This window comes from Pomacea canaliculata, linkage group LG4 (genome assembly GCF_003073045.1).
Source record: "Pomacea canaliculata isolate SZHN2017 linkage group LG4, ASM307304v1, whole genome shotgun sequence".
Lineage (NCBI taxonomy): Eukaryota > Metazoa > Mollusca > Gastropoda > Architaenioglossa > Ampullariidae > Pomacea > Pomacea canaliculata.
The window spans coordinates 13,859,779-13,886,317 of record NC_037593.1 but is presented as its reverse complement, the minus strand read 5'-3'; the positions used below and the strand labels follow the sequence as shown (position 1 = coordinate 13,886,317).

The 26,539-nt window shown below is 36.5% G+C and overlaps 2 protein-coding genes across 5 annotated transcripts; one reads left to right on the top strand and one right to left on the bottom strand.

Moving 5' to 3' along the window:
• Window positions 1-6,133, bottom strand: LOC112561371 (receptor-binding cancer antigen expressed on SiSo cells-like). 4 transcript variants are annotated; one of them, XM_025233825.1, is made up of 5 exons: window positions 6,054-6,133; window positions 4,716-4,900; window positions 3,400-3,609; window positions 2,252-2,335; window positions 1-1,079 (listed from the first exon to the last, which is right to left on the bottom strand). In XM_025233825.1, exons 2-5 carry the CDS (start codon window positions 4,896-4,898, stop codon window positions 870-872), a joined length of 687 nt encoding a protein of 228 aa, XP_025089610.1. In that variant the 5' UTR covers window positions 4,899-4,900; window positions 6,054-6,133; the 3' UTR covers window positions 1-869. The 4 variants fall into 4 exon arrangements, with proteins under 4 accessions (XP_025089610.1, XP_025089609.1, XP_025089607.1 ...); XM_025233824.1 differs by lacking the exon at window positions 6,054-6,133 and adding an exon at window positions 5,837-5,904; XM_025233822.1 differs by lacking the exon at window positions 6,054-6,133 and adding an exon at window positions 5,401-5,829.
• LOC112561369 (trafficking protein particle complex subunit 9-like) lies at window positions 5,850-25,788 on the top strand. Its single transcript, XM_025233820.1, has 26 exons — window positions 5,850-5,932; window positions 6,976-7,481; window positions 8,052-8,663; window positions 9,409-9,542; window positions 9,847-9,992; window positions 10,278-10,409; window positions 10,717-10,853; window positions 11,143-11,211; window positions 11,571-11,642; window positions 13,184-13,382; window positions 14,017-14,110; window positions 14,270-14,446; window positions 14,838-14,977; window positions 15,174-15,259; window positions 15,635-15,761; window positions 16,294-16,513; window positions 16,841-16,929; window positions 17,704-17,841; window positions 18,407-18,462; window positions 18,872-19,023; window positions 19,316-19,441; window positions 19,893-20,043; window positions 20,313-20,406; window positions 20,872-20,976; window positions 21,401-21,531; window positions 21,719-25,788. Exons 2-26 carry the CDS (start codon window positions 7,176-7,178, stop codon window positions 21,893-21,895), a joined length of 3,870 nt encoding a protein of 1,289 aa, XP_025089605.1. The 5' UTR covers window positions 5,850-5,932; window positions 6,976-7,175; the 3' UTR covers window positions 21,896-25,788.
• The last annotated feature ends 751 nt before the right edge of the window (window positions 25,789-26,539 follow it).

Below are 26,539 nucleotides of genomic sequence, written 5' to 3'. Positions count from 1 at the left end.
TCCTGATTCCAAGTTTATAATTTTTCAAATGATGATAGTGACTTCTTTCTTTAAATGCAGCACAAACAAAACATGCACCTGACACCAAAATATTTAACTACTATTTAAAAGCGTCCATTTTCCATGCTTCAAAGACAAGAAGGGAGGTAATTAAATAACAATGTACTTCTTTATTTAGATTATGCAAATATGTACATACAAAGTACACTCACACAGACACACCTCTCCCTTTATAGTTATATCCATAAAAGAGATAATTATTACTTCCTAAACAAAATTCTGCACATATATACATATTTCACAAGATGAAAAGCAGCCCTCTATAAGATAACCCTCTGCATTTATTACCTCTCATGTCAAAGATAAAATTTCTTTGACCTAAATAGAGCATTGATAGAAAAATCTGCTGCAGCACTGACTAGCTAAATTGCAAGTATATTTTAACAATGCTGGCTAAATACCGTACTACCCATGCTGAAGCCTAAGGGGGAGGTGGGGAATCAGCTACACAAATTAAATTTAAAGAATTCATTGAAGAAACAAATAGGCTTTTTAAGTGTACAAATTCAAACAAGTTATCGACATCTTCATTCTCTAAGGCCTCTACCATCTAAGGTAAACACATTTTTATTTAAAAAAGCAAAGTTATTTGCACCAACTGCAATAAACATTACATAATACACGAAGTATAACTATTATTGACTTAAATGTGTCCTTTTTTCCTCCACTGTGGTAAGGATGTGTCAGTATTTTCATTGTAAGAGGAGCTGCCCAAGACTGATAATATGGCTGGTCTAGCATCAACACAACAATCTCTTGTTAAAGAATGCAAAATATGTACCCAGATGCTCTATCACCTTTGTTTTTGATCAGGAAATTTTCACAGCTATGTGTGAATCTTTCTTTGTGGTTCGAATGGCATTACGTTGCTGTTTTTTCATTTGCTGTTCTATTGTCCGTTCCTGCCGGTCAACTCTACGCTTCTCCCTGATTGCTGCCTCTGCCTCCCAGGATAAGTCCTCGCCAATTTCCTCATTCCATGCCTGCTCATTGTCATCCCATGTTTCAAGTTCAGAACCCTGATAAAAGAGGGGAAAAAATTTTTTTTTTCATTTAACAGAATTTCCCTCTGATATTTGTGTTAATTTCCCCACCTTCCTGGCAACCTGGGTTAGCTATACCAGGCTGGGTGAATATGCTAAAAGAGGTAGCAGCTAAAATCTCATAGTCCTGGCTCATATCTAGGCCTAAGCATTCTTCCAAATGTGTCATTAATTGGATGATTAAGAAAAGGTCTCATGACCAAATGGTCACTGGGGAGAGAAGTGTTTGAGCCCCCTTACTTGCTAACCTCAGGGCCAGTTTTTTTATGTGGGTAGTGCCTGTCTCATCTTTCATGCTGCCTTACTTTTCCCTTCTCTTTATTGAGTCAGGTACCACATTCCACAACTGAGTAAACTAGGAGGTAGTACACCTTCAGGTTTGGCTGCTCTAATCATTAAGTTTTCTGCTTCCAGGTAAATATTCCAGATCACTTGTTATATTAATGCAAGATTTTTGGGAGAAAAGTTTAAGGGCAGGAATCTCATTTGGATTAAATTAAATTTTTCTCCCAAAAATCTTGCATTAATATGACAATTGATCTAATTTATATTCAGGAAGAAAACAGACTATTTCAATACTTTATAAACAGCGTGACAATTAGTTGATTTTGTAATCTGAGGACTAACCAGCGACAGTAAAAGATTAAGCTTAACAACTTAATGCCATTTCTTTTTCCTACTGTTGAGTTATTGGAAAAGAACAGTAAAAAGCAAGGCAAAGGACGTTGGAACCACATGGGCCCATCTGAGGGGGCTGCTCAAAACCAGGTCTGCTGGGGAGGTGTTGTTGTGAGAAGCAAGGAATAAAGTAATTAAACTAAAAAACTGTTGAGTTAGATTCATGCCCTTTGGTTGTCTTCCCATTGATTTGCAAATGAAAACAGATTGATATTTTATTGAGAAATAGTTTATCTGACAGTCTCATTTTACCCATTGATTCCCCAATTTACCCATATGAAAATAAATGTCATGAAGATAGGCCCTGGCTCTTACCTCTCACAGTTAAATTACAGTAAAAGATTTCAACTAGCCATGAAAAATTGTGACTATAAGTACATCAATTAGGCAAATTATAATTAGAGACCTTGGATCTTGAAAGCACATATGTGCACACAGATGCACACACCATTCATTGTAAGAACACCTACCACTGGAGGGGAATCAGCTATTGCTGCAAGCCGACTTGAGATAATGTCCATGTTGACTTTGTTTTCCTTCTTCTTGATCAAAATCTGCATAAGAACACTTATTATTTGACAAAGGTTTTTTTCTTAAGTGCCTACCAAACTACACTAGTATATCATAAAATGTGCCTTATTTCAAGTCTATGTTCTTGAACAAACTTTTAAGCAGCTGACGTCTGTTCTTAAATAAAAGATGTTTAAAAAAAAAAAAAAAAGAAGCCACAGGTGCCTTATATGGCTAGGCAATGGCATGCAGAATTTCTGAGAGCAGTCCTTTCGCTTTATTTATTTTAACTTACTGTATCCTAACTTCTACTGCCTAGTAGATGCTGTGATGGCCATAGCATGCCATGTTCACTTCATGCAACATGCTGTCATGTTTACTGAAAGATTACATTAACCTGGAAGATCAGGTACCCATTCACTTGCTGAGGCGGATAAAGGGGGTTTATACAGTTATTGGCTCAAAACAGCCTAAGTCTCTGTTCCAAAATCAAGCAACACAAGGTATGTGACACTGCAAGGCTCTCTTATTTTGAGCTTACAGAACATTTATGAATAATGTCTATATTACCCATGCACATTCTATACAAATAACTATGATGTTTAGTTTCCATCTGCTCCACAGGAAATCCTTTTTCTTCTCTAACATGCAGTCACTTTTTACAGTCTATAAACAATTGTTTACAGTCCATTACAGTCTATTACAGTCTATAAACAATTGTTTATAGACAATGCTTTTAATAATAGTAGTAGTAATAATATTAATACAGTGCCTTTCCCCAGCACCAAAGCCAGGCTCAAAGTGCTTTACATACAGACACACGAGCTTACGCCTTTTCATTGCAGCCATTAAATGTGCATTCAAGACATGCACAAAACAAGCACACATCTGCCCACCCACCCACATAAAAGAGTTGAGGAAACTGGATTACCCAGGGAAAGCCACCAACAGCCAGCCCTGTAAACAGCTATCACATCAAGAGAGAGGTATGTCAGAACCAAGATCTGAACCCACAACACTTGATTCTTATAGTTGTGGTGACAAGCACTTTCGCCACTGCATCATTAAACAACCTAACCGATATCCCTTCCAAAATCTGTTACTTAACCTTTGCAGGTCTTCTAAAATCAGGCTCCATATCTTGAAAGTAATCTGGTTCTGGCTCAGGTTCTGTGTCTGAATCTAGCCGCCTGCCACGAACACTGTGATTGGTTGTCTGTAATCCCATCAATCCAGTTCTGGTGTTTGACTGGCTATTCTGAACCACTTGGGGCTGAGTAGAGTCCCAGATGTCCCATGACTCCATTACAATATCAGGCTGTTGAAATTTCATTTAACACAATAATCATTCAATTTTGATATTCCCCTCCAAAAAAAAATATGGGATAGGTGCAGGAATCAATGAAAAGCATTATTTTTGCAATGCAACAGGCTTGTATTTAGGGCATATTAACTGTCATTTTAAGTTTAAATAGTTTCTTCATGATGGAACAATCAGATTATGTCTAGCAGTTAAATGTGTCTAGAGAATGCATGGTTGCTTTAGGTAAAAAACAATTGTGTTGAATAATGTCTAGAATACAACAGGATACACAAAACACTTAAGCACAGAACTCTGCTAAAAATGTGCTTAAACAAGGATAAAATATTACAGAGTACCATAAATAGGCAGTTTTCTGAGCAACATGTAAAACAAATAATAGCTTATCTCTATTTATAAAACTACACTAATACATTTATATATGGATTTAAATATTCATGATGACACTTAAGCAGTCATTCACAATTCTGGTAATGAAAGATTTTGGTATTGTTTATGGAAAATGGCTTACAGGACGCAGGTATGTAGGAACAAGGTAAGAATTATTCCCATAATAATTATGGAAATATGGCTTCTGTTATCAGAATGTTTGTTATCAAAATGATTATATGGAAGAAGTAAATTGTGATGCTAAGGTTCTCCTGCATTTAATTTTCACTTCTACTTTAGAGATTTGCATGCAACAAAAATAAAATCTAGCTGAAAATTTAGCAAGCATAATCAGAACATCAATACCTGTTTCTTGTACTTTCACTTAGCACAAATGAATTCTCCATTTTTATCTAGCTGAGACACAGAAGTATAAAAGTGGGTTGACTTTGTTCACATATGCTAATTTCAGACCAAGGCAAATCATCACTGATGACAATATATCTAAGTGGTGATTCAAAGTCAATTTCCATCCCACTACTATTGTTTTCCTCTTCAATATTTAATCCTGTTTAGTTCTCCTGTTTAACCCTATTCAACGAGGCTTCTTAATTTAAAGTTGGAAAAACCCATATTGGTATATACATCATTATCAAGAAGGACTATTTGTTTTGATTACTTTTTATGTATACATGCTAGTAAAATACCACAAAAATAAAACAACAAATACACACCTCTTCCCCACTTGGGAAAGACTGCGGTATGTCAATGGTCATAGATTGACTTGTTGCCATTGGGATACCCTTGTCCATTTCTGAGGATCGAATTCTCCGACACCATAATCGATGCAAAGGTCGAAAAATACTCAATATAAGACTGAAGATGGACCTCACAATATTGAAAAATATCTGAATCATGGCTGACAGAGAAACAAGTATTTATATATTAGCAAAAATGGATAAATATGTTCAAGTCTTTTAAATTTAATTAATATAATAATCATAAGTTTCAAATGAATATACAACAATATAAACTTAGTGTGAATTAACATTTTCATTATATAAAGATCCGACTGCAAGTTATATATATATATCAATTTTATCAGATGTCATTGCTTAGTATTATGGGCTATATTGCTTAGTATTATGGGCTATACAGAATTAACCCTAACTAGAAGCATGTTAATGGTAGTGTTAGAATTTCTGTCGAGATTCTGTATCAACCTTCAGCTTTGCAACCTATTCTACAGCGTTTGGAACGGCATCTGTTACCAGCGGTGATTGCTATCTTGAAGTGTGAAAAAAAGAAATAAGCTTTTGTTGTATTAATTTTAACAACTTGTTTGTTAAAGTATATTTTTTATGAAATACTACAGTTTTCATTACATTAAAAAATCAGAGTTATTATCATTGCACCAACCTAGCGTGGCTTCAACTTAAAGACTATAATAATCTCATGCTGCAGTCAGACTATACATGTCTATCCGACATTTGAGTACTCTCCCCTAAAAAATGGTTATGTACAAACTCACCTTTTGATGATCTGATCTATCGAGTACTTTTAAATCAATCTTTCTATACTTATAAACTAATAAACTACAAACAATAACCTTTACATTGTTAAAACTTGAAAACGAATGTATTTGACAGCCGATGCAACGATGCAAAGCTAGATATAACTGTAACTTGCAGTCGTGCAGTCGGCTAGCTTACGCCTATGAATAACGTTTCACAAACTCTTAGGCTTTAAAAACTAGGTGAACATAATAAATTTCCCGCTTTAAAAAATCAGACTAAAGTATAAGGCCTGAAATGTCATTTGAATTCACTGAATACGGTTGTCAATAAACAAATGCCTTTTGGGTGATGGACTGAAGCTCTCGCGTGAAGGAGCGTACTTTTTTACATCTTAAGATGGCTGCCTTGGTAATCATAGTCTGGTTTCTTGATAGGTACATCCATTTATTTTAAGCGACTTGCTCATTACCAGTTATAATTTTCTTTTTCGCGTATGTTTTCACAGAAATTTTTCTGAAGACGTTACTTAGATTAATGCATAAGAGGTAGGCTTACTGTATGTAGCTCTTCTTTTGCAACCATAATCGTTCAGCGATGTGGGGCGGGTGCGTATAGTCGTAAAACCGATTAAATTCGTTTTATGCAGGTATTATCGTCAGATAACAGATTTGTATGAATTCGTTTCGTAGATTTTGTATTCATAAACTTTCTGTGGTTGAGATGTTTCAAGAAAGTTGGTTGTTGTTTTGTTCTCATTGGTTAACATAAATCATTTTGAGTATCGACTTCGTCTGCTTCGATGTTCAATCTGTGATGCTGACGCATCTGACGACGACAGCTTATATCATCACCCGCCCCCAGAGAGATTTATTCTTAATGTTATTGCATAATCTAAACAGAAGCTTGTAAACTCGTGGTGATTGGTTCTTAGTCGGACAAATAAAGTTTAACAACTTGATTTGATATTCTCTTGTGTGAAGTCAATCATCAGCTTCTAATATTTTTTTCATTATTCATAAAATCTTTAAGCATATGATATGTTATTAAAGTAATGCCATAGAGTAATTTCAAAATACATTAAACCATAATATTAAAAAAATTTAAATAATATCATAGCCATGGTATGTGTTAGTTGTCAACAGCAACAGCTTTTGGTCTAAAAGAATGTGCAGTCAAGTTACAAGAATAGACTATAACACTAGAACAAGATTTTGGTGGGAGCATGATACATTATAATATCTAACAAAAAAGACATAATACAGCTACAAGACATTATTTTTTTCCTAAATATTCTGATGTCATATTCTCTGCTGAGACCTCATAAAATTTATTTATGTGATGGGGTTTGATTTTATAGTCTTTGGTGCTAAAGAAGTAATATATTTAATGTTAAATACTCTTTGGTGCCAGAGCAGTAATATACTTATTGTTAAATATTTATTGCAGATTCTAACATTGTTTTGTTTTGTTTTTTCAGATACTACATTGCAGAAAGAACAGATTTGGTGAAACTTTGTTGGTTATCTTTGGGATAAGACAAAAAAAGAAGATAAACTGGCAAGAAAAGTTGGCAAGCATTATGGTCAGATACTTTACTTTTCTGTTGAGGGTGGAATGACATTATTGATTCAGGTAGGGGAAAAAATCCAATATGTTAAAAAATAGACAGCTGCCAAGATGAGTTTTGTAGACTACGGTCAGACTGTGGAGGACCATCAGTCTTTACTTGTACTGGTTCGCCACACAGGCTCCAGTCTTCCTGCACACTTATTCCGACGTGTTTGGGAGCGAATCAGAAGTCTGAATTCAGTGCATGTTCAAGGCCAGAACCGAAATGTTATCGTCAGGTACAAGCGCACCTATCCTACAGAGAACAATGAATGGGGAGATTTCCAGGCACACAGAAAAGTATTGGGACTCATTTCAGTTGGAAAATGTGTCGACCATAAGGAATTTGAAGATCTATTTGAAAACTACAAAAAGGTAGGTTTTAAGATTATTGTTTACTTCCTGTTCCTTTTTTTGTGGAAGAGAAAGTGGGTTCTCAGTTTTCTTTAATATTAAGATGATTCTATCAATCGCTGTACTGTTGTATTTATAGTGTATATGTATGGAGATAGCAATTAATTTAGCAGAAATCCCATTGTCATTTAAATTTTACAATTATTTAATCTTGATTGTTACAAGGTGCTTGTTGCAAAGTTCCTTATTTAAAAGCAGATCAAGATTTCTTTTTACAAAATTTTTTAAACAAAATAATGCTGGAAAGGTAATTAATGGTGATTATTTAACCAGATGGCAGGACTTAATTTCAGCTGAGGTTGGATTGGATTATTTTGCAGGACAGCTTAGCTGAATCTATATTTTATTATAAAATAATAAATCAAAACTAGCATCAGCAGATTTGTGTATTTTATTTAAAAATGTCATAATGTGAAGACTAAAATAGAAATTTGCTTCTCTTCCATCTTGCAATTACCTCTGCTCAAATTACTTATTTCCTGATAGTAATACAGATGTCCTCAAAAAGCATGAAATTTATTGCTGTTGCAGGTAAAGGAGGAATATGCCAGTACCATCATTAACTCCCGTCTTATCATCTATGGGATGAACACAGATGGATCACCTCTTGATGAAGAGCAGGGACAGTCACCATCATCAGAGACTTCCGGTTCTGAGATTGGAGATTTAGGGGTTAAAAGTCAGACTGGGCTCTCATATGAACCTTGCCTATCTTCGTCCGAGTTCTGTGATACAGATTCCTGTGGTAACCCTACAGACATTACAGCGGAAGTTAAAGCACTGTCTGAAAAAGCTAAAGCTAGTCAAGTTGGAAGGGATATCCCACTAAGTGACCATGATTCTGGACTGGGAATAATAATGGAAGGTAGTGAGACCAGCAGTATGAAAAGCTCTAGTTTATCTGGAAATGACAGTGACAGCATTAGCATAGGCTTACAGAACTTAGAGAAAGACAGTGCTACAGGAAAAGAAGGAACAGTTAAAGCCATAAAAGAGACAAATGGGACAGTTTCCGATTCCAATGGAAAGGTGGTGGAAGTCAGACGACCACACAGCAAAAGCTTGACTAAAGAAAGCACAGGGTCAGAAGTCGTCTTCTACCCAAACATCGACCAGTGTGCAGATCTGGAGGAGAGACTCAGGGTTTGTAAAACTCTTGCAGATGTTAAAACATGTAGTTTTCATATCATTCTCTTTAATAAATCTAACTTAATTGTCATAGTGAACTACTAACAGCCAAAAAGAAAAAAAATGATAATGTTTTTAAAATATAATTACTTCTGCATGAAAAAATTTACTTTAACTACAACTTACAGAAAGATACGAAGATAAAGAGCGTTTAATAAAAGATTCTTTTTTCTCTACCTGTATCAGGGCTGAATTGTATAACACATGGATAAACCTTAAAACTGTTTTGTATAAGTGTTTTATAAAATTGTTTTTAACCTGCTTAGAAGCATTTTAAAATAACTGTTAGAAAAAAAAATACCTCAGTGTGTTTAAAATTCAAAATGTATTAAACATCTGATCCCAGATCTTTTTCAAATGCTTGTTAATATTAATATATTTATTTATGATAGATTTTTTTCTAGACTCTTACTCTTTCCTTTGCAACTCTTAGTCCATTTGTTTGTGAAATTGTTGTCCTGTGTTTTAGGTCTGAAGTTTCAATATGATTCTCTTATAACATTAGAAATATAATTTTTATAAGTTTTATAAAAGATTTAGTAATAGCACTTTTTGGAAATGAGTTAAGCATTTCTCTTACATTTTCAAGATTCCTGTATTTTCATATCTTGCACTTGATTTTATTAAGTTTAAAGACTTTATAGAGCCATTACATACATTTTTTTGAAAGACTTTAATAATTTGCTGTGTTTCATCCCAGGAATTTGTGACATCGCTTTTCTTTGTACTGGAAGGAAAGAGGTTGGAGCGATCATTTGAGCGCAATGACCGCCTTGTGCTGCTTTGTGCTCCATTCGAAAAGAAAGACTATGTTGGAGTGGACACGGATACAAAGTAATGTATTTCAATGTAATTTGTAATGCAGGGGACATTACGATGGTGAATATAATATGTTGTTTGCTGCAGATGTAGATGCTTGTCCCGGATGGACATTGGTCAGTTTGATGTTTGCATTTGTCTTCTATGAGATATGCCCTTATGTTCAGCAATCAGTATTTTTTAACACAAATTTTACTTAAGCGCTTTGATTACTTAAACATGCATCAAACATGGTATGTTTTATCCCAAGGAACATAGTCTTAACATGCACAATTGCTTAAATGATGTAGATGATAATATAGATGCCTTTCTTAAATAGGACTTTCAGAAAGAGGTGTTTGGGTCGTCTACGGAAGCACTTAGGTGACCTGTGCCTACAGGCCAGCTTGCCAGGGGAGGCGATTCTTCACTATCAGACTTCGCTTGATTGGCTACGATCTGTTAATGATTTTTTGTGGATGGGAGGTGATTAACTTTGACTTCTGAATACATAAATCTTTCTTTCACATTGGCAATGTATAGGGTAAACTTGTAATCATCTGCATTTCTTATTTGTATCCAAACCCATAAATACACAGTCATTCTAACCTAAGAGGACCAGATAGATCTGCTAGCCCTACCTAAAGCATTCTATAACATTGCTTTAGGTATCTGTGCTTTGATAGTATGTATATGTGTGTGTGTGTGTGTGTGTGTGTGCACGTGCTTTCCTCATTTTTTATGTGAAGTTTTTCGTCATTGTTTTCTTAGGTTGCTATGAGGGTCTCTGTGCTTCCTCTGTCATTATGACATGTCCAAAGAGCAACTCTGCACCTCTCAAAAGAAATTTATCTTTCTCAGTCAAACGTGGTGCCTCAACACCAGATCTCAAACAGAGGCCAGGTGAGTCATTTTGCACCTTTGTGTCTCTGTTTCCATTGTCACATTTTCATTGATATATCACAACAGGTAAAAGAAGTGAAAGTTCAGTGAGATAAAAGAGTAAGAGCATGGAGAGAGCATTGATTAAATATATACTTATAAAGCAGCAGTCATGAATCTGGATGCTTTCATGCTTACCATGTGTGCGGAGGTGGATGCACACATGCAATTACATTTAGACTCATATCAGAAGATATGATGTGGGCAGAATAGTTTGTGTTACTGTTGTGTTAATGAGAAAAAAATGCATACATTTTTTTTTCTAAAGCCTCATTAAAAACTCAGACCTCACATGGAAGCACCATAGCCAATGGACTTGATCACTTAGAAGGACCTTCTCTTCACTGCCTTAACCCAGACGATATTATTGAAAAATACAAGGAAGCCATAATAAATTACAGCAAGGTAAAGCTTTCTATTTATTTATTTGTTTATTTCCTTCCAGAAAGGTCCCATAGATGTGCTTCCAAAGCATGTAGGCCACTTTTTAAACTCCCTTGCCTTTATTTTATCTCTTTAAAGACAGCTGTGTGTACAAGCCTAAATGTCAACAAGCAAATAATTGCACAGTGCAAAATTAACATAGGTTAAAGAAATGAAGAATTACAAAATTTCTAAATCTTTTATCTACGGATTCATTTCTATGATATTTCATGTGCAAAACATTATGTGGTTTTTGTGTACATCTTTGCAGTACAAGAATGCAGGTATGATAGAGATGGAGGCATCCCTGAAGGCTTGTCGAGTTCTCATTTCCCAGGGGGTAAACTTACCTTTGTAAAGCTTTTAGCAGTGAAATTGACAGTTTTAGCCATTCATTTGCACATGGCTTTATATATAATGCAGAAAATATTAGTACTATATTTTCATAAGATTCTAGCTATGCTGTTATGCATCATGCATGTTCAGCAAGCTCAATTGTCTCTTAGCAACAGTTAAGCTGTAGAATCATCTGTGGATTTTGTAATTAGTATTAGCAGCTACTGAGACACTAATAGTAAATGTGTGGGCTAGTGAATGAAGAAAATGTGTGTGCTTCCACCAAAAAAGTATTCATTTTAGTGCATGCATCTAGCTTGCATGCCAGCTGGTTTGAACATGGCTGTACATTTGTCTTTGTAGAAATATCTGCAGGCTTCAGATTTCCTGCAGAATGTGGTCTACATCAATTTTCCGACGTCAGAGGAAGAGAAGGTCAGTAGCTTTTGCCAGAAAAGGAAAAAGAGCAGCTTCTGTTTTTTTCAATTTCTTCGTGTAGCTTTTTGAGGACTTGGGTGTGATTTGGATGATGATCGTCACTGATATTTCAAGGCCACCATAGTGTATTTCTTCAGACTAGTAAGACACCCTTATCTACATGGAGGTCATCTTCTTTGGCATCTTTCTAGCTGTCCACCAGTGAGATGAGTGCTAGCAAAACAACCAATTCTCTCCACCCATCCATTCCCAGCAGACCTGACTACTGAGCTTTTTTCACCAGTCTTTACCCACATTTTGCAGTAGACAGATGCATTGGCTGTTACACCTTGCTAAGAAAAGAAAAGGCAGTAAAGCATAGATGGCAATGACAATCTAATAGCAACACATCCCCCTTGATGCATTCTTATTCACACAGTAAACATCTGGAATGCAAGCCCTGAGCTGGTGTCATCTTTGTTACTTAGGTATCTCTGTGTCTTATTTTTTTTCTTGACATCTTGACATCTTAACATTTTCACTCCCTCCACTTGTTCACTATTCTCTGTGTTGTTCAGGTTGTCTTGTTTGAAGGTCATTCTTATGATAAAATTCCTTTCTTCAAGATACTTACCAGATGACCTGATCACTTAGTCCCTAACTAATGGGATTTCTACCAGTGGGGAGTAGGCTCTTTATGCTTTGCTAAATTACAATATTGTGGGTATCCAGCAGTACAGTATGCTTAATGAGGGTATTTCATGTGTGCTTAATGTGTACAGTATGCTTAATGAGGGTATTTCATATAAATGTGTGACTCATGGATGAGTTACTGTGCATGCTTGGTTAAAATGAATGAAAACGATCTTCCACCTCTTCTGTATTGTACTCCTCACTTGGAAAGAAAAGTGTTGATAGTAGCAGCTGACTAATGTTCTCTACATAGCTAACGATGGAAGAGTCAGACACAGGCAGACCATGCAGGAATCTTTCATGCATTAAGCAGACTAAATCACACTTCGTTTTCATCAGTTTGCTTTGTTTCCTCTACTCCATAGCTAAAAGAGCAAGAGCAGGAAATCATGAAAGTGGCTAAGAACTTCTCTTTGATTTAAATGGCTCTTTCTCCATGTTAAGGATGCTGAAATCGTGAAGCTTGTAGAAGATGCCCACTCTGAAAGAACACTACAAACCAAGCCATTTATATAGGCTGATCTTTCAACTTCCGGCTAGCACTTTGCTGTAAGAATCCTGCTAAATGCTGATTGGATGTCGTCATAGGTCTCCGAGCTTGATGAAATACCCTCTCTAAAGAAATTTTCTATTTCATGTTTCAGATCATCTCTCGTGAAGCACTTCTTTTTTCAGATTTTATTAAATTTGATGTCTGTTTATGTGTTTCTGGGTTGACTATTCCTAGTGTGATTGTTACATTGGTAATTATTGTCAGTAATAATTATTATTTTGATTATATGCAGTCACTTTGTCTATATACGCACAGATCTTTGCTTGGGAAATGTATGTTTGATGCTCTTTTTTTTAACCTTGGTAAATCGCAGGTTCAGAAGTTTATCACTTTGTCATCATTATATGGTCAAATTGGTTTCATGCGAAAAGAAGCATTCTTTAAGAGGGTGGCAGCCATGCAGTGTGTTTCTCAGTCGGCATCATCACCGGCATGGCACCAGTGTTACCAACTGCTTCTCCAGGCACTCACTGGCTACAACATTGCCCTGGACCCTCGAGAAATGCCCCAAGGTAAGTTGAAAAGGACTTTTGCGTCAGAAGCAGAAGAGAATTTTTAAAGCTAAGTAGATTTTTACATAGTGAGGAGAGCTAACCTTTGCTTAACACAGGAGAGGGAAACATCTAGACTGTGGGTCTTGGGCCTGCAATGTCATTTGGTCTGGCCCTGAAAAGGCAGCAAGACTACAGCTTGACCAACATAGCAGGCTAATGTTTCAGTTAATAATTTTGTATGGCCCAGGATTGATCTTAAAAATATCCTAATGGCCCTCAGAGAAGAAAAAAAAAGAAAGGTTTCTACCCTGGCTTAACACACGAACATAATATTAATTTTCATCTTTGCAGGTCTCGGTTGAGTTACATATACATTCTGTGCAGGAACATTCTTGAACTTGTGGGGTATAAGATATAATCTCACTAGAATTCCTCCATGAAAATGCTGAAAATTAGTGCACGTCTGGTTTCGACTGGAAAGTCAAGGTCATGTTAAAAGTGAATTCCATGCCGAAGTACACAGTTACTTCACAACACTAACTTGTTGGGAGCTAAATTGCAGGATCTGCTGACAAGCGAACACTGTCTTAGTTTAATGTAAAGTACCTGTACACACAGAACAAACTCTGACAAAGATTTTGGTTTTGTTCAGGTAGTCTGTCTGGCTGGCCGGTTATTCAGTATCAAGTGCTACACGAGCTTGTCTGTTCAGCCCGCAGAATTGGAAATCCTCAACTAGCTGTTAGGTAAGGCTGACTGTCTTCTCTGTTGATGGCGGTGGTGATAAATTGTTTTAGTTTTATTAGGTTATAAAGCTCATTTCTGCCCAGATTGCTTTTTGATTAAGAAAGAAATTGTATAATAAAAGCTTCCTTTTAAATAATGATGTTTTTTTAAACATTCAGACATATGACCCTGTTGGTGCACACTATGCTTCCGCATATGACGCCAAAAGAGCAACAAGAAGTGGTGGAAGCACTGAAGACACTGTCAGACCGCTGTCAGGGTACTCCTCAACCCTTGTCCACCAATACCGGCTTGATTCTGCCACCAGTCAACCTCACAACATTGCCAACTGTCAAGTAAAGCACCTTGAAAACAAATTCTATAAAGTTTTTAAAAACTCTTCTTTAACTAGGAATCAGATATTTAAAATGGTTTTTTTTTCATCTTCCTTTTCATTGGTCTTTCATCTGACTTTGTCTCTGTCTGTGTCTTAAGAGTAAAACCTCTGTTCATGAATACAAAGTTGCACATTGTGATGTTTGATACAGAATTTGTTACTGAAATTTATGGAGAAACGAATTCAAGTATGTAAATTTCATGAAAGTTTTGGGTGGCACATTCAACTACTTGAGTACGAAAAGTAAAAAAGTAAATGAAAATTTCATGCACCATGCCATTAGAAGTGTAGATAAACTTTGAACAAGGCTTGCCTAAGAAGAATAAGGTTGTTGTACACGTTTGTCCCAGATTATTTCAGCCTTTAAGTGCAACACCACATCTTCGTCCTGTCAAGATTGCAGTAAATGATGACAGCACCGGGAGTATCTTCATATACACACCTCTCTCATTAGGACAGGCTGATAAGAAAGTCGACTCATGTTCCGTCGGTCAGTTCCTGACCATTGTACTTTTGACTTTTTTAATTTCTTCCTACTAATTATTTTAAATCCCTTCATGACCCCTTTTATGAATTTTTTTGTGAGTTTTTCTTTTCTTTTGAACATTAACATTTAGTACAACTTAATTTTGCTATTTCCAAGAGCAAAGATTATTATTGCATACAAAGGCAACCTTTCTCTCCAGATTTTCAATGGGTGGCTGAAGATATGTGTGAGGTGCAGCTGCAGGTCATTAACCCTTTCTCAGTGGAGCTGCAGTTGCTGTATCTGGTGAATATATGTTCCCTTTTGTTTTTTTTTTAAGTCACTGCATTATTTTAACAGAGAGAGTCAGTGATAATTATCATAACCAGGGCTTGAGAATTACAATGAATTGAATGAGTGAAATTCACTTAACATTGTTTTAAAGAAGTATACACAGATGCTTAACACTTTTTTCATGTCATGAAACTTTTTTATCCTTATCACATTTTCATACTTTATTATTTTATTTTCTCATTCTTGCTCAGTCTTTTTCTTACCTTCTGACCAACTCTCCATTCTCTCAGTTCCTTCCAAAGCTCTCACCCTCTCTCAGTTTCATTCACAGATTTAAAGAAAATAAATAAGGTGAAATTCTAAATGCCACCAAAATAATTTTTTCAGGCTTTACTGACAGAAGCTTTAGATGTGGAGTTGTTTCCTGTTAGCCCTACCATTCCACCAGACTCGGACCCTATAACCATCAAGCTCACTGCCAAACCTAAGAAGCCTGGACAACTGAAGATACTTGGTAGGTGATCACAAAAGGGATATTCTATGGCATTTTAGTTGCTTGGTTTAAAGTCTAAACAAAAGCAAATTCCTTCATCCCCCTCCCCTTTTATACTTTTGAGGTAGGGATTACAAAGTTATTAGTGCAGTAATGCAGGATGACTTCAATTGGTCATGCTATTTGGTAAATAATGGTGACTTAACCATCTGTAGTTGGTTTGATATTTTCTTTTGGATTTACATTCAGGTAAGTACAGTCTATCAATAAAACCCTTACAAAGCAGGGAAACTTTCAACCATCTTTGTTTCTTCTCTTTTCCTCTCTTACTTTCTTCCTTTCATGTTGGTCTTTCTCAGACTTTTCCCAAACTAGTCCACTATGGGAATGTGTAAGCCACTCATACATTTGTCAGCTGCTGAAGCTGTAGATAAAACAAGAGAAAAATATGTTAGCTTCCAGTACATTCTACGCATAAACGTAAGCACACCAGGAAGATTATAATTTCAAATGTGTGAGTGACGCACTACATAATTTTTGTATTTTATTTCAGGCTATGCCACACAGGTGTTTGGTGTAAAAAGCCATTGCAAACTCCGAGACCTGACATCTATTGCTGTGCCACCATATTATGTTGTTGAGGTGATCCCTGCCCTCTCCCAGGTGACATTGTCGTGCTCACTCCCCAAGGCAGTCACATTTGCATCCTCCTCCTCATCAGAAGGTGCTACTGTTGTAGCCAACACTTCAACTATTTTATATGCTGGTCAGAGGTAGGTGATGGCTACAAGGAGGCAAGCAGAACAAGAATTGTGTAGTTGACACTGATTCAGATAGATCCCAAGTACAGTCCTACACATGTGTACATGTATACGCACAGGTGAAGGTGCACACAGATTACAGAGAAAAGCTGTGAGAGACATGTTTAAATAGTCATTTAGATGTGGCTTTTTTTCTTGATGATAATACAGTTATAAACTGACTTGAAGTAGTGGACAAGAAACCCATCATTTGTATTCTTGCTTGCATGATTAGTAGCAGTAGTGGTTAGTTAAGACTGGTCGATGGAAAGCCTAATGGTTGTTGACTTCTCTTTGCAGTCAAGACTGTGTTGTGACGCTGGACAATGTCAGTTTATATTCCGTCACTTCCCTGGGTGTAAAGCTGGGCATGCGCACTGATGCTAGAGGTTTGACCATTGTTTTTCTCATGTAGCAGGTGGAAGTAAGGAACAACTAAAAAACTTGTGCCATTATCTCTGCATGCATCACCTTACCATTCTGTTGCTTTAAAAAAAAAAATTCTATTTCTTTCTCTGCCTCTTCACACATATACTCTATCTATATTATATGTGTCTGCACCAGCTTTGTATGAACACCAAGAATCTGTATCTGCATTATTTCCAACAGACAAAACCATGATTCATGATAATTTAGAAAGAGCTTTTTCTGAAATGTGAGGCAGCTCCAAGTGCATAAAGTGTTTTAATTATTTTCTCAAGGTAATCAACATTCAGCAACTAAAGTAAAAAAAAACAAAAAACGTAAGAAGTCTAAAAACAGCAGCACTAATTTTTAAAAAGTTCTTCTAACATCAACAGTCCATAAATGTACAATGATCAAATAGTTTATAAGGTATAAGATATATTTTATATTTTCCACATTGCCAAAATGTTCTATAGATTTATTAAGAAACACAACACTGCATTTAATCTATGCAACCAGAATTCATTAAAAGGACATTGTGAAATTCACCAATTCAGTTTGACATGCTGAAGCTCTTCTAAATTTTTAACTCATAAAAGCTTATACTTGCACAGGAAGCAAATTATATTCTGTACATTACAGTTGTTTGAATGAAGTCCTCAGTTTTTCAGAATGAATTCTTCTGTGCAAAACAAACTCACATATCATTAGACAAAAAATAAATTTTGTCATGGAAATATTACCGCATTCTCTTACAGAGTGTGTCAACAAAATGTTTGCATGGAGTGATGAAAACATTCAGTCCCAGCTGCCCCTGCAACCAGGAAATCAGCTGTGCATGACCCTTGCACTTTATGGCTACAGTGATTTTCTCCTGCCACCAGTTACGTCCCCTGGTGAGGTTCCTGTACATTTTTTTTTTGTCCGTGGTATTAAAGAAGTAATGTAACTGAAGATGAGATTTTACTTATTTATTTATTTTGTTGATTGGAATGGTGATGGAGATTGAGACAATATCGTTTAATTCCTCAGCAATTGTTTTTATCTTATAGTGTTTTTTTACAGATTTTTCATTCCCTTATCATACAATTGCTGATGCCAAAATTACAATACTGAGGAAAAATCCCCTATTCAATTAGACATAGTATACTATAGCATTCACTGGCCATAAACAATTACTCCTACTTGAACTGCATGTGAGTAAACATGCAAGCGTAAGAATGCAACATCTGCTTTCTCCCATAGTTGTTTCCATTCTTCAGGGTCCATATCATTGTCTATCTCCAGAAGATTTAATCATAAGTTTACTGATGTAGTTTTCTTCCCAGTTAAATATTGTGCTTTTGACAGTTAAATGCATGTATCTAATCTGGTTAAACCTATTTGACCTTGTGGCAAGGTGAGTTATTGAGAAATGTTTGATAAAGAGCACCGAAACATGAAATATTTCTGACATTTCAGAGCTGTCTTCCTCTTCAGTGTCAAGTCACTCGCGAACAGAAAACCTAGATATAAAGGTAAGAAACATTCCAGTTTGATCCCTTAATTAGATTGTATAAAATATTTGTGAAGGGTTGTGATAAGGGAGGGAAAGGATTAATGTATTATCACTGGTTAATCTTTGTGTGTTCCTGTAATCTGCAACACCAGGGTACAATGCCTGTAATCTGTAGCACCATAGTATAGTTCCTGTAATAAGAGATTATGTGTCCAAGGTATTCCAACAGTAGATGCACTGTTTGCTTCAATAGAAAAATATGTATTTGTCTAGGGTACTTAGACACTAAAAGCACTGTTGGCTATGATTGGAAAGTATATCTGTCCATGGTACCAAGACAGAAGAGCCACTGCTAGTGATGAGAGGAAAGTGTCCAGTGTACCCAGACAGTAGTTTGGCAATGATAGGAGGGTTATATATGTGCCCAGGGTACCCAGACAGTAGAAGCATTGCTGGCTGTGCAGTACAGTGGAGGGCCAGGGCATGAAGCAGGTTACTGCCGCCGATGTTCTCTGGCAGTGACTGTGGATATTCTGCCGTCCATCTACATCACAAACTGGGATGCTGTACCCCTTAGCAGGTTAATTTACCTAGGATGTAGTTTTTTATTTATTTTGTGGATAGTCTATACAGGAAAGAATAAACTAACACTGAATCATCAAGTCATGAAGTTATTTGGCTACACACACATTTGAGAAGTTGTTAAGTGTTTGATCAAGTCATTTTTCTTTTAAATCACACATGCTATCAATTTATCTATTTGTCATTTTTCTTAATAATAGTTTTTTTTAAATTTTAACTTTCATTCTGTTTTTAATGCAAAGCCAAAGCATATTATCCCTCATGAATTACATTAAAATTGTTACAATTAGTGGTCAGGAGGTGGCACTAGTCCTGGATCTGCTGAATGCCTCTAGTCATCAAATCGATGTCCAGTGTGGGAGTGGTACAGGAGATGGTGCTGTGCCAGTTATTATTGAGTCACAGCAGTGTCGCAGGTAAGTTTTACAAAAGACCTTTAACTCACTACCTCTTACCAAGGGCTTTTTATGGATTCCTTTTCTGTATCTTAAATGGATGGTAAAGCTATTTTCAGAAATATTTCAAATGCCTCCTGAGGCACTTTTTTAATACTTGTTCATTCCTGGAGCCAAAAATTGTTGTGATAAAAATTATTATGCCTTATGATGTACACCATATATATGTATACATCACCTGCTGAGTCTATATCAGAAATTTGATATATAAAAAATCAATTCAAAATGGATAACAACAAAAGATTTTTGTATTTATCTAGTTGTTTTGGTGCTAGTGGTTGCTAGAATCCTCTTTCATTCTTTCTGATAGTAAATCTGTCTTCTGCATTCATGGTAAATGTGTTGGGGTTGTCTGCTTTTTTTCTTCATCTCATGAGAAGAGTGCAAAATACCCTAATTGCTATGTTCTTAGAATCGTAGTAACAGTTCCCAGGGTGTTGTTCCCTGAACAAGAGAAATCGCAGACTTTTGAGTCCCAAGTGCCATCGAAGTATCGGACATGGCGTGTGCCTGACTTCTACAGCCAGTATCTTTCACAGTTTGTGGATGTTCGCTGGAGCATGGTAACTTAATTCTTTCATCGCCTTTTTTTTCAAATTTAAAAGCTACTCTTATTTTATGCCTTATCCAGAAAAAAATGTGCTGTTTGGTGATAGCATTCTGGACAAAAGGAGCTAAAGATCAACTTTTAAAGCTAAAATCACTGGGCATTCAGGAATAAAAGCCCTTCTTGAAGAGAATATTTCATGGTCTATAAAAGAATTTAAATATTAAAAAAAAATTGCTATCATGCATAAAGACTTAGTATGACACAGTAACGTCCCTTTTACAGTCAGCTGCCAAGGTGAGTGGCAAGGTGAGCATTGATCACCTGAAATGGAGTTCCCCTCAACTGGAAGTCATTCGAGTTCCTGCTGTTTCTTGGGGTTAGTTTCTTCAAACTTTTTTGTTAGACTGCTGAAGTCTTCAAGTAGCGAAAAGAGGAGGTGGTGGGGTGGACAGGTAGAACAAGTGTGCATGTGTGCAGTTTGTATAAATATCTGTCTGCATCTGTTGTCATGTTCGTGAATGCATGAATAGGATATTATATTGCAATGTTCCTTGGTAGAAGGAACATAAAATCTTTACACTCAAAGAAGAAGTAGCACTCACTAGAGTTTTTGACATGTATCCACATAGCTTCTTCAGCAAGTAAATGTTGCATGACTAGTGTGTTGAGTGCACACCATCACAAGTGTTAAAACTACCTTTCCATCAATGCTTCTTATTAAGAATAAAAAGCTTGGAACACTTTTTTTTTCACTCAGTACATCATCTAACACTGTTACCTTTGTTATCTTAATTTTCATGTCTATGATATTTTATGCTTGCTGTGCTATTGTCATATCTAGAAGTGAGTCTAAATGGACGTCACTATGTAAACATGGCACCAGATCTAATGCATTTTGCTGTGGAGCAGCCCATCACTGTCAACATAACCGTGAGTGCCTCACAAGGTGAGTTTAGGGTTATTGCCATGGTAAGCATCTGAGAGGTTTGTGTATCAGAAAAACAAGTGCAAGTAGCTGGGAATAGTTTGCATACAGACTTCTGTCATTATCTCTGGTGTCTTTGAAGCCTTTTGCTCACAACATAGATAAAATGGTTGCAGAGCAACCCATGTTCAGAAAAAGACTTCTTGTATTGTTGACTGTGCAGGTACTTTATTTTTATTTTTTAGCACCAGTTATCCTATTCTCTGCTTATTACTAAGACATAGCAATATTTGGTAGGATTAGGTACAAATGTACACACTTCATAAAGAGAAAACTCAAATATCACTCTCTTTGTTTGAGGGGTTCTCCCACACACATCCCCTTGGTTTTGGGGTTTTTTTCTTTGTCATGTGATGAACAGTCAGAGTTGGACTTAATGTGACAGGGGCGGAGACTGTGCAGGATGTTCGGCTCGGCATCCAGCCCATGCAGGAGGGGGGTCAAGGTGAACTTCAGCACCCAGTGGAGCCAAGTGCCTTCATTTGTCTGGGATGTCAAACACGACTGTCGCCAAAGGTACTGGCCCTGCTTTTTTTTTTTTTTTTAAGGCTCTTCCCCTTTCTCTTAGAATTATTATTATTCATACCTGCTGACGCATTAAATTAAACCTTCTAACTAAATGATCTAGTTTAGTGCTGCACATATACACATATGAAACAACATATTTACATTATCATGAATATTTTTTTCTGTCTGGCGCCAGCTTGGACCAGGATCCAGCTTAAGTCATAACTGCACTCTTGTGTTCCTGTGTGCTGGCCACTACCGTCTTCATATATCCTGCTGTGGCATGGACAGTTCCTCCGGCACAGAGTTGTCGTGGCGCTGTCTCCCAGTTCCAGAACTGACTGTCGTAGAAAATGCTGCTGCTGTTGTCTAGTCACTAGGAAATATTGCTCAGCAGATGTTTTTGATTTTGTCAAGTATACATGTTCCGTGCTAAAAGACGCGGAACATTTATCTGAACCTCAACTGTAATCAGTACATGTTTTAAAACCATACAATAGAGAATTTTGTCCAAGAACTGCCTTGGGTTTTCTTTAAAATATAAAGTCTTTTTAGGTGTTCTGCCAATGTTCTGCCTTGCTGCCAGAGCAGAAGTGTTTTCAGGAGCCTGATTGGTAATAAAGGACGAGCCATTCCATGGCTGTTGTTACTTAGGTGGCAAATACCAAGAGTGTTTTTGGTTTTTTTTAATGACACAAATTAATATTCTTACACAAAAGTTTTGGGATGGACATAACTTACAAGCATGTGTGGTCATTGTTTCCATAAAGAATTGCACACTCAGGGTCCTGGAAACAAATTATTTCCACCTTTCATCCCTGCCTCTTACCCTTGCCCTGAGAAGAAAGGGGTGGAATACTTGCATCAAGTCATCATATTCATTTACCCTTCACCTGGTTATAACATGACATGTCTTACAGACATTGGGGGGAAGGGATGCATATGTGGTACAAGAATCTTTGAAGTTTCAGGTTAGAGGTTAGCAGTACAAGCTGTTATACAGGTCAGATCTGATTTTAAAAAAAAATTACACTGGTGAGAGGTGTATATGTAGGTAGTGGTTGGTACACAGCTTTGGAGCAGGTTGGCAGTTCAAGGTTTTCCTGAATCTGTGATCAAAAACTACCCATTCCACCCATTGTATTGCTGCCTGATTTATTATGGGTGGGGGGGTTATGGAGGGAGGTAGCAGAAAGAGGAGGTTGCATTCTGCTCTAGGCACAGTCAGCAACTTACACTTTACTTCTTTTGTGACCACTGTGGACTCACTTTCTTAGCACAGGTTATGCATCTTCTGATGTGAAATTTCCTCCGATTTGTAATGTTTCAAATCTACCATTAGAAGTGTCAAAGTAGGCAGCTGAAGATGTTGGTAAGTACAATGCAGGATGCCTTGCTGCTTGTTAGGCAGTTTGTGACTGCACATATTGCTCAGGTGTAAGTGTCCAAGGTGAAAATGATGCCATCAAACCAGTTTGCTAGACCACATTTCCAAATGTTGCTAAACATTGACCTTACATCATCTGTGGCATTCTACTACATACTTGTGCAAATCATACGCTAAGGTTTTTTTACTTTATCTTAGGTCCTGGGAGAGTTGTGGCAACTTTTGTGAACTTGTCTGTGACTTATGCCACTTTTTACACACAGTTGTTCTTGATCACAATAAATTCCTTTTGATCTAGGATGATTTTACTTCTGCACAACATATAGCCATGTTTGTTCTGTTGTCTTTGTTTCATTTTCTGCCTCAACTTCCAACTCAGCTTCTGCAGTTTATCATGAGGACTAAATGATAATTTGAGCATGATGCCCAGGTCCAATCACCAAGCATTCTGGTTTTAATGTTTCAAAAACAAAAAAAAAAGTGTTGTCATGTGACATTCCTCTATCAGATTGCCATATGCTTATGCATCAGGGAGGGATTAACAGATAGGTGAAATCTGACAAGAGGATTTTAAAACCCATAAAGTAGTTATCACTTATGTATTTTAATTGTTTATAAAATACAAGGAACATGAAAATAATTCTGCTGAGAAATGCTGTTACATTGTTAAACCCTTTTTTCTTCACTGACTGGAGGTCTGGGTGTAACTGTATAGCTGTTGGTTTTTTTGTTGTTTTTTTTTTTTTTTTTGGATCAGTACAGAAGTTTGGATTTGGCTAAGAAAGAGGTAGATATGCATTTTGCAGTTGCTTTGAGACCTCTGTGTTCTGTTCATTAACTTGTGCATGCTCCATGCCCTCATCATTGGATTCCAGTGATTCTTCCCCCCCACCCACCTCTTTTTACTCCCTTCAGCATATTTTTATCCTCCATGAGTTTCTGTTCTCTGAATGTGTTTATCGGCTTATATGTGATTATATATATACTGAACCTTATATCCAACCAAAAAAAAATCTCTGCCTTTCATCCCCTAAAGTAACATTGAAAAAGAATTTTTGGCATTGTTTTTAAGAGGTAGATTCATGATATAAAGTGCATCACATTAGGTGTTACTAAGAAGTGTTAATGAAGTAAATCTTCAGGTTCACCTAAAAAGTCAAGGTTCACCTAAAAACAAAAACAAACTGGAAATCAAACTATTTTTTTAAAATTCTCAGGTGTGAGAATGTTCCGGTTCTTGTGCAGCTGCAGTAGTTATTTTTAATTTTTTTTTTTACTGCACATTGTCAACAAATATGTGCTAGATTGCCGGTCAGCTGGCTTGTTCATTAATTTATAAATCTGATGGTTCTTCGAAGAAAGAAAAATATGCATTACTGCTGCCAAGAATTTAGCTTGCAGCAGTGCTTGTCTCAATCTGTTGATCTCGCATGAATACTCTCACTTCCTTCAAATATTCTCTTGATGAATCAATAGAACTTTACTGATATTTTAATTCTGTTTGAAACCGGAAAAAAGTACCCGTACTTGAGAAATACTGTTGTTTTCAGGTTTTACCCACTCCACACCTGACTTTCACTTGTCCCAAATCTAATGCAACTTTTCCATGAGTTGTCAAGCATTGAGCCCCTATCTCCTCAATCAGGCTTCTTTAAACATGACCAGACTTCCTCCATCAGATACTTTTTCTTTTCTTTTTGTTAGTGTTATATTCTCTGCAACATTCATCACTCGCATCAAAATCTGATCACAATTATCGGAAGATGTCTTCCATGTCACAAGCCTACATGGTTCGTCTTGATGTCATAATGTTAACAGGTCTGTGCTCTGCTTCTCTAGCCTGCCTTAGCAGTGCCTCTTGGGAGAAGCAGTTTGCAACTGAAAATCCTAAGTGGTTACTGATTTTGTTTTTCTTCACAGTTTCAGTTTGTGTATCAGACAGAATTTATTACTCTCTATAGCAGATGAATAGCTGTTGTTATCATGTCAAGGTTTTGTGTGCAAAGAATTGGAGAATGTAGCAATATTTTATCTAAGCATGTATAAAGGGTTTTTTTTCCAATAATTCTTTGGTGTGTGGTATTTTTTGTAAGACATAGTGGGAATGGGATATTTGTATGCTGTTACTGACAGTACTAGAAACAAACTTGTGCACAGAATGTATTTGCTGGGAAACTATGTATTATATGCTCACCAGGACGTAATAGTATTCTTTACACGAACGGAAGCAAATTATGTAAAGACTGTTTGCTGAATAACAGGTCTATGTGTCATATGCTCAACAGGTTGTCATATTTAAATGGAGAAACGCCTTCTAATGATTTTTTTTTTTTTTAGGTATATGCATTTGCAGCAAACTTGCAAATTACCAGGCATGAACAAGTACCTTTCCTTTAATTAGAAATTTGAACATAAATTTTGGGATGTAAATATTAAATGTATCATACATTCCACATTGCTTTGTAGCCATGCTTTCTTATAAGAATATAGTAGTTTTTACCTTTCTGTGCAAATGCATGAACGACAGTGTGCCAATGACTGTGATAAGGGGTATTTAGGAATAATTCCATGAACTTTAAAAAACTAAATTTGAGGTGCCTTTTGTTGGGAGACCATCTTCTTGTGATAGTGCCATCGATTTTGGCAAATGTACAGTGTGTATTTTAGCATGACCTTTAACAACCCAGGAGACTGCAGGGGCCAATAAAAATTGCAAATGTTGCCATATTAGAATCCTGCTATTGCATGCATATTTGATCAAGACAATTGGCTAAGATGCTTAGTGTTAGCAAATGCCGCTGGTTGTGTGAAAAATAAATTTGTTCACCAATTAAGTCATTTCAGCTATTTAACTCACATTAAAAAGTTATCCAAGGAAAGAGATGTGCAAGTTTTGCTGATGGAGTGTTTGCACAATGTTATTGGTAATGCATGGTGACAACCCTGTGCTCAGAGGGATTTTTTGTTGTTGTAGGAGTTTGATTGTGATGTAAATGCCCAAGATCTTGTCTTGGATAGCATTGTAGGGTGAACTCACTAGTGTGAGAATTTCACTTTGTGAAATATTTTTTGGTTTTTTCATTCCTGTGATGGAAAGATATACACTGTAAAATATGGAAGCATTTTCCGACTTAACTCTGCAAGAGGCCAATTAGATGACCTTATTTGTCATTGAAGATGTAACATTAGTTTCAAGCTAATTTGTCTGGAGAATGTTGACACAATGGCTCTGGCTATCAACTGTCATTAGTTTGACTTTCAGTCACTGCCCATTTACGTCAGTATTATGCAGTAAATACTTGGAGTGTGATGAGGCTTCATCTTGGCAACAAATGGTTACCATTTTTTTTTTTGGCTGATTCCCCTCCCCCCACCTTGAGAAGGGGTAAAAGCAAGAATTGTGGTGTGTGTACATTCTTCACTTCTAACAGAAAACCTGTACATTGTTAGCAACTTACAATAATCATACAATTAAGACTGTACTTCACTTTCTACATGCTACACTGCACACTTGGGGCCTGACATGACACTGCACCATGGCTGCTGGATCACAGCAAACTACCCGAAGGTTCCAAAAAATGTTTTAAAGCCATGTTTAGCTAATGATGTGTGTAAAGGACCAGTCTTATC